Source organism: Danio rerio, chromosome 12 (assembly GCF_049306965.1).
Source record: "Danio rerio strain Tuebingen ecotype United States chromosome 12, GRCz12tu, whole genome shotgun sequence".
NCBI lineage: Eukaryota > Metazoa > Chordata > Actinopteri > Cypriniformes > Danionidae > Danio > Danio rerio.
Window position 1 is genome coordinate 49,043,599 of NC_133187.1, and position 8,902 is coordinate 49,052,500.

General features: G+C 42.3%; 1 protein-coding gene across 3 annotated transcripts in view; it reads left to right on the forward strand.

The window, feature by feature from the left end:
* Window positions 1-385: 385 nt before the first annotated feature.
* Window positions 386-8,902, forward strand: part of hpdl (4-hydroxyphenylpyruvate dioxygenase-like) — a 10,737-nt gene continuing 2,220 nt past the window's right edge. The window contains exons 1-5 of one of the 3 annotated variants that reach the window (XM_073917702.1): window positions 386-783; window positions 3,355-3,651; window positions 5,696-5,891; window positions 6,296-6,447; window positions 6,700-6,821. In XM_073917702.1, the coding sequence (XP_073773803.1) occupies window positions 418-783; window positions 3,355-3,651; window positions 5,696-5,704 (672 nt within the window). In that variant the 5' untranslated portion in view covers window positions 386-417 and the 3' untranslated portion in view covers window positions 5,705-5,891; window positions 6,296-6,447; window positions 6,700-6,821. 3 annotated transcript variants of the gene reach the window in all.

Sequence of the window (8,902 nt, forward strand, 5' to 3'; positions counted from 1 at the left end):
TATATATATATATCAAATATTATTTACTGTCATCATGGCAAAGATAAAATAAATCAGTGATTAGAGATGAGTTATTAACACTATTATGATTGGAAATGTGTTTAAAAAGTCTCTGAGTTAAACATAAATTGAGGAATTATTATTATTATTATTATTTATTTTATTGAACAGTAAATGGTATATTTTAGGAGATGTTCCTATAGAAGGAACATGAAGGACACCATGGGGATAAAGTAAAAAAAATAATTATAACGGGCACAATATTCTTAAAATACAACAAGCTAAACAAGAAATACATATAAAGCAAACCTTTAAACAAAAATAAAATATTAAGAGTGTAGCTTTTATCATAATGTATATGGGTATGACAACTCCATGACAGCTTGACGCGCCCATCTTAGTGACGTCATCCCAAACATGGCGGCCTACTTGAGCCGGTTGCACCACATTTCCCTGCAGGTTTCAAACGTGGATAAAGTCGCTCACGAGCTCGTATCGCGGTTCCAGTTTAACGTGTTCGCGGCGCGACGGACAGACCGGGCGAAGCAGCTCGCGCTCCGCAGAGGATCCGCGGTGTTCGTGGTGAACGAGAGACCGAGTCTGAGTGACTGCGGCGCTGTCAGAGATCACCGGGACGCGGGTTGTGTGTTCGGGACTCATGAGCACTACCCGGTGGACACCGTTAGTAACGTGTGCTTCGAGGTGACCGATGTACCGAGCGCGAGCCGGGCGCTCCGGGATCAGGATGGGTGTGAGTTCCTCCAGCCGCCCGCGGAGCTTCAGGTAGAGTTGGTTTAATATTCGGACACATGAGAGTGAAACTAACCATATGATTAAGTTAGCTCACATTGCTAGTTTTGTGGTGAACAATTCCTCAGAGGAAGTCATCAAGAAAAAAAATGGTCTTTTAATCTAAAATTAAAATCTAAAAATTATTAGTATTTAGCTAAAGTCTCGGATTACGTCAGTCTGAGGTATTGGGCGTGGCTAACATACTTAACCACGCCCCTCCAGCGGTCAGTTTTGACAACAAACAAAAAATGGTGAGGAGGAAGAGAAGCCTGTTAGGATGCAAGTTACATCATGTAACAACCAGTGTTTGGGAGAGTTACTTTAAGAAAGTAATGCATTACATGTTGAGTTACTCCCCAAAAACGTAACTGGTTGCGTTAATTGGTTACTTTTTATGGTAAGTAATGCACTACACTACTTTTGGCTGAGGCTTGATCTCTTTCAGAACTTGTTTTTTTATTTCTATTTCAAATAGAGGAGTTTTGCTATTAACAATGCAGATATAACCTACAGCTATATAAAAAAAACACTTAGAAAAAAATCTATATTTTATAATAATGATATCTGAGAACTTCCTGAGCCCAGAGCTCTACATGCCGTTTACAGATTATTGAAAGTTTAAAGCAGTGTGTTTGCTTCTGTTGTACTATTTGTCTTGATTAAAATCACTGTCCATTGAGACTATAGCTGCGTCCCAAATAACACACTATACACTATGTACTTATGCACTTAGATGTATGTAATATCGTCCTAAATGGAGCACTAATGGAGTGAGTCGGCTCACTGCAGCACATTATAAATGCAACCCTGACGACCCGTAACTCCAAACAATTCTTGTTTTCCCACTTGTTTTGGCAACAACGTGGCGTCTCTCTGCCGTCTGAACACTGCTTCAGGTACAGTCTTGGAAGCTATCATACATATTAATGTAGTTGCACAATGGAGCGCGCTGATTGGTTTGAACCAAGCCTTACTCATACATTAAAGGTTCAGGACACCCTGGAGAACTTTTTTTTATATTAACAGATTTGTGTGTGTTGAGCATCAGTTAAGACAATGTTAGCACCTCTCAGCTGTAATTGTGGGGAAAACTGGATAATTTTGAGCTTTTGTCAGCTAATTTCAGCTTCCGGGTTTAAAATGATTTTTGGGGCGGGATCAAAATCGGCGACGTAGCGCAGTACTGCAAGTGCAATGATGACGCGTCGGTTTCTCATTATTATTCATAGCGGAGTTTCTTATCCTATGAGAAGAGCCGGCTGCTTAATTATTCATGAGACCTGCCAGAGTCAAGCCCGAGCTGTGAGACAGACCCACGGCATACAGTATTTAGCCGTCCATGAAGGCTCATATGCGTTTGTTTCCATGATCCACAGGATTTGTTGCATGTTTTCTCCCGCGATCTTGTCAGGGCCGATCATACAGCAAAGCTGTGTGCGTGCTGCTAGCATTTTTTGTCGGGAGAGCAGCACGAGAATTAGAGAATGGCGGACGCTGTCTTTTATCAGGAGTTCGTTCACATTCAGACACATCACTGTGCTGCTGTGTTTGCCTAAATCCTCCAGATTACCAGCAGGGCTAACGGTTAAAATAGACAGGTCTGGAGACCTGCTGCAGTCTGCTGGATATGGGGATTGAGGGAGAAGTCCTCATTTGTAGTGTTTACATGAACACACTTATCTTTACAATGATATAAATTGTGGTTATGTGTATATGAAATTACGAATAACAAATGTAGCAGGGCATTAAATCACTGTTTATTTTAACTTTGTAAACTATAAACTCATGCGTCTCCTCACGGTTTGTGTCTCATTTTGTGAGCTAACTGTCAGCAACAGTTGTTCGCTCACGTTCTCCCCTGCTGGCTACGCCCACTCCTGCCCGATGCTCGCGGAGCTCCACGCCCATTAATCATGCATCTTTAAAAAAAATTCTGAAGTAGACTTTAACCGAAATTGGGGGTGTCATGGCCCTTTAATGCAGCACACTCAGAGATGTAATAAGGCAGTCGCAGGTACAGACGTCCAGTCTTCGCAGCAATACACGCTAAGATCTCATAGCCGTGAGGCAGCTTCAAAATTTAGTTTCAAACCGAAAATACGAATTTGCTCGAAAATAACGCAAAAACAACCAATTTTCACTTTTTAGAGAAATATATGTGTCCTCATAGTGTTTTTAGCAGTGTGGGACACGTATACGACTGTCAACAGCTCAACACATGTGTTTTGGTGTTTCGTGACCCTTTACATTGTGTTGGGTCAAGTAACAACTTGTTGAAGGCCTGAGTTACTTTTCAGACCCAGTAAATAAAAATGTGGTTAGTGATTACTTTTTTGAAGTAACTTACCCAACACTGAGGAAATCATATTAGCAGCCAAAGACAATCAAAGTACCTCATTGTTTATAGTCAGTTAAATAGTGCTAATGCTGTTTTGTAGTCATGCTTGAATGCTATTCCAGACTAAATATTCAAAGCAGTGTGGTAAACAATATAGGGAACATGTCACAAGTTGCCACTGAATGAATGTGTGTATATAACACCAACTGTATCTCAATCTCCAGGATGACCGCGGCCGGGTCACCTTCTCCATCGTGCGCTCCCCGGTGGGTAACGTGTGCCACACACTCATCGACAGCTCCCGGTACCAGGGACCCTTCCTGCCTGGTTTCCGTGAGGTGAGCTCAGGCTGTCAGGGTGCAGACCGCTCCCGCTGTCCCATCACTCACTTCGACCACATCACATACGCCTGTCCGCGGAGCAGTACTGTACACATCACCAACTGGTACCGGAGGAACTTTGGCTTCCAGAGGTTCTTCATTGACAGGTCAGCTGCCGTCACACTGTTTAAAATCACCCTGGTTGCCTTAATTTTTAAGTTCAATTAAATTAACCTTATGAAAGAACTTTTTTACCGATCGATCTTTGTTCCTACTCTCACCTATGGTCATGTGCTTTGGATCATGACCAAAAGGACAAGATCTCAGGTACAAGCGGCCGAAATGAGTTTCCTTCGCAGGGTGGCAGGGTGCACCCTTATAGACAGGGTGAGGAGTTCTGACACCCTGGAGGAGCTCGGAGTTGAGCCGCTGCTCCTCCACATCCAGAGAAGTCAGCTGAGGTGGCTCTGGCATCTGTTTCGGATGCCTCCTGGACGCCTACCTAGGGAGGTGTTCCAGGCATGTCCCACCGGGAGGAAGCCTCGGGGAAGACCCAGGACACGCTGGAGGGACTATGTCTCTCGGCTGGCCTGGGAATGCCTCGGAATCCTCCCGGAGGAGCTGGAGGAAGTGTCTGGGGAGAGGAAAGTCTGGGGTTCTCTCCTAATGCTGTGTTCACACCAGACGTGGAACGCGCGGATAAATCGCGCTATTCGTGCGTAAATAGTCACATGAACATTTGAGGTTACTCGCGTCATTCGCGCGTCAAACCCAGCTTCATTCGTGTGTCAAATTCACTTCAGAACAGATGCGGATTTGCGTGATGGGCAGGGCTATTGTCTGCCCCGTGACTCTAGCTTCATAGCTAAATGGCTAACATGGATTTCATGAAGAAAATAACAGTGTTTATGTGCTTTATGAAGGATGATAAACAGCGTCGATACGTTTAGAGCCGTGTCTGAGTCCACTACATCCTTTCAGAGGTGCATCCAGCTCTGTGAGCTCGTAAACTCCTCCAGAAACTGAACCTGGCTGATGGAGGTTTTCAGCGGTGCTTCTGACTGAGCCCAGCCCAGTTTGATGAACTTCTTGTCGGTGTCTGCTGGGGGATTTCCCCTGGCACACCGTCAACAGGCGATACGTCACAATTTACGCCCCAACAAGAGCAAGCTCCTTATTGGTTAACGCGGCGCGAATGTCCGCTGAAGTTCAGATTTTCGAACGCGAGTGATTCGCGCGAAACGCTCAATTCGCGCATGCCATTCGCGCCATGCGCACCGCGCAATTCTCATCATTCGCGCCACGTATCGCGCCGCAGGATGTCTATTCGCGCGTTTGCATTGACTTAACATGTAAATCACTCGCGCTTGACGCGCGTTCCGCGTCTGGTGTGAATAAGACTGCTGCCCCCGCGACCCGGCCCCCGGAAAAGCGGCAGAAGATGAATGAATGAATAAATTAACCTTAAAGTAACCTTAAAATACAAATTAAATCAAAACTAAAGTGAAATCAAAACTTTTTACAAATAAAAGTTGATTTACTTTAATAGAATTAAAGTTTAATTATAATTAAAGAGTTACTTCACACAAAAATTAAAGTTGTTATTAATTACCCTCATGTTGTTCCAAATCCCTGAGACCTTCGTTCATCTTTAGAAGATATTTTAGATGAAATCTGAGGGCTTAATCATCCTATATGGACTGCAGTGGTCTTGATATGTTAAATAAAATACCATGAAACATCCTCAAACAGACCATGTGGTTCAATATATTGAATATGATCAAGCTTTGAGAATAGATTTGTGCACATATAAAACAAAAATAATGACTTAATTCAGCAGTTTTTTTTCTCCTCAGTGTTACTATGGTGTGTGCGTTCACAAGAGCAATTCCAAGGGGATGCAGATGTCTCCAAATGCATAAATGTAATCATGCAAATAGCAGCAATGTACACCTTAAATGCAATAAAAGCATCTGTTGAATCTTTAAATATAAGTGTATGATGGTGATGATGATACCAAGGTCATGGTTCAGTTCCCAGGTAAGAAATGAATGCAGTGTTTAGTGTCTGTCCAATGCAGAAATATAATACTATTGAGTATAAGAGATTCCCAAGCAGTGCATAAACTGATTCAATGCCAATCACTTCGGATTAAACATTGGCCCAGTGTAAATGACCTGTTTGATGACAACTCATTCTGATTATACCTTATCTGGCAGAAATATTGGCATTATTGTGTTACTAGAAAATCTAATGGAGTTGTCTGTTTTGCAGGAATGAGGATGTGGACGAGGGATACGTGTTGAACCATGATGGGATCGGCCTGCGTTTGACAGCTATGGAATACTGGAAATGCAGTGAGTCTGGAATAAAACTGCCCTTTAAGGATGAAAAGGAGCCGGACTGCAAGTTTGTGATCGCAGAGTCTCTCCCTGAGCAAGGTGACATCTCAGAACTACTGCATATTACAGGCGCGCACAGCCAATTTAGTTAAACAATATTGATTTTTGAAGGCAGTGAAACAGACATGCCCATAACAAAACAGGACAACACCTCCACTATTGAGACAGAGCGCAACATGTCACAATCTAAAGGCCATGCAGACAATCTAAAACACTTTTTTTAAAGCTTGGCTTCTTTATATTTTGTCACATAGTATCTATTAGACAGTGTTTTTTTATTATTATTCATCAGAAATGACAATGAGGCACCCACCACAATGGAAAGTCAATGGAGCAAGTTTTTATTTGTTTTTATTCAGTAATGATCAGCATTGTGCTTCACTAGCAGATGATCTAGTGGTGTCCGTATTACATTAGCCATTATATATTTTATTTGATTTCAGGCAGGAATCAGGTGGACACGTTTCTGGATGAGCACCGAGGAGCAGGAATCCAGCACATCGGCCTGTACACCGAGGACATCGTGAAAACTGCTCAAACTCTGAGTCAGGCTGGAGTTCAGTTCTTCTCTCCTCCTCCGGCGTACTACACTGAGGTGTGTATCTCAACCACATTCACACTCGATCTGTGTTTATTAGGATGCACCACCATCTCAACACCGTCAAGCCTTCCTCACCATAAAACATATTCACATATTGCTTAGCTGAAACCCCTTTTAAAAGGGATATTTACATAATAGGTCACCTTTATAGCCTACTAGGCAAAATCTTTATACCGAGAGCACTTTGATTGATATTTTTAAAAACCATCACCGTAAAATATATTAAATAATTACGTGTGTTTTCAGGTGGGAAAGCAGCAAGAGATGTTGGATGCAGGTTATGATCCTCAGACACTGAGTCGATATGGGATTCTGCTGGACACTGACATCCAGACGGACACAGACAGACAGACCACAGACGGCCAACGGTAACACTGTAGATCATGTCAAAGCAGCTTAAAAGTCCTGTGTAAATGTGCACTTTTCATTCGATGTTTGATGTAATCTGAACTGAAACATGAAGAGAGGGTGGGACATAGAGTAGCTCCTCCCCTTTAAATACAACAGCCAATAGCGTTTTGTTTTATCACAGCTCTGCCAGTGAGAGTGGTTCAAGTGAGAGTGGAGAAGCGTCTTGAAGGCGCATGTCAGGTGTAGAGCTGGGGTGTCCAAATTCAGTCCTGGAGGGCCGGTGTCCTGCTGCGTTTAGCCCCAACTTGCTTCAACAGAAAGTTTCTTGTATATATAATAAGAGCTTGATTAGCTGGTTTAGGTGTGTTTGTTTAGGGTTGGAGCTCATAGATATATACATTAGATGTCGCCTGGCTTATTGTTGTCTATTGGACGGAATGCGTCAATAGCGCCGCCATCTTGGTACAGGGTAGCGCTCCTTTGAAATGAATGCGGGACCAAGGTACAGTGGAGGACTGTGGCCATCCAAAGCCAGAGATATACACATATACACATATATCTATGATCGGGAGTTTTCCTGGATGTTAGTATGTCATTTTTTTTTTCTATTATGATTTTACATCACTTTTCTACATTGATGGATCAGTGACCGCACGGGCATTCCTGACAAAAAGCTTGTGTTTGTGTGTACAGAAATGTACTATTCACCCTCCCTGTTAAATTTGATCTAATCATGTCCTGAAACACAGCTCCTCTCCTGCTTTTACTTCTCATACTGATGGAGGGAGCGATTCGTTTGTGAATGAATCTCCGTTATGAACGACTCCTTCATTAGCCGACAATAAGTTTCTGGCAGCGCAGCATCTCGTTGTCATATTTCTTTTGCATTGTTTGCTGATTTTATTCAACAAAACTAGCATAAGCCGAGTGTTTAGTGTGAGTTGGAGCTGCTTTGCCGTATGGTGAATGCAGTAAGAGACTGTTATCATCAATAACGTGACCTGATTAGCACAAAAGTTCAGAACATACAAAAACAGAAAAAACTTAATATTACCTATGAAATGTTCTGCCTTTGTGCTTTGTTTTCTTTGTTTGCTCGTTACTACACCCGTAGACAGCGCTAAAGTCCCGCATCTTCACGTAATAACACTGTCTTGACTAGTGCGGTTGAATGACATTTGTCCTGGGAGCACTGTACCAATGTGGCGGCGCTATTGACGCATGCTCAGGGTCCCTATGCGATATCTAGTGTATATATCTATGGTTGGAGCTAAGCTCTCCAGAACATTGTCCCTACAGGACAGAGTTGTTAAAGAGCACCAGAGACACTTGCCGGATTTTATTCCAAGGTACGCACAAATCCAGCACTGCCCCCTTCTTCCAATCATGTCAAGAAACACTAATTCCTACTGTCAAAGGCTACATTATTTAAGAGCATTTGTTACGAAATAATTCCTTTCCCTTTAAATTTTAATATTTCATTGAAATCTAAATGTAAAAGCACTTCAGCATCAAGGAAAAATCAGACGCAAGACGTAGGCCTCTATTTTGACGGTAGATGCGCAGAGCGCAAAACGCAGGGCGCAAACGCTTTCAGGGCGTGTCAGGACGTGTTTTTGCTAATTTAAGGACGGGAAATCTGCCTTGCGCTTCAGTTCATGGTCTAAAAGGGTTGAGTTTATTTTCTTAATGAGTTATAGGTGTGTTTTGAGAATAAACCAATTAGAGTCTCATCTCCCATTCCCTTTAAGAGTCAACTGCGTCGCGCCAAGAGCGCATTTGCTATTTACAGGACGTGAAGTAAGTCAAAGTGGAAAAAAATTGCATTTCACAAGCAAACAGTTCACAGTTATTTTAACAGAAAACTGTTAAACAGAGCATCTACTGCGTGAGAATGAGAGATAATGGATCTACTTTTACTTTCGCTCTTGGATAGGGAAACCTTTACACACAGACATCAATTAGCCTATAAATGATTAATTTAGTTTATTAAGTGCAAATATTCGTTTCAAAACTATTTCTAAATTCAGTTCTAATTTCCAGCAAACGAATAAATGAACAATAATAACAAAATAAGCTCAAAAACCTGAGTTATATC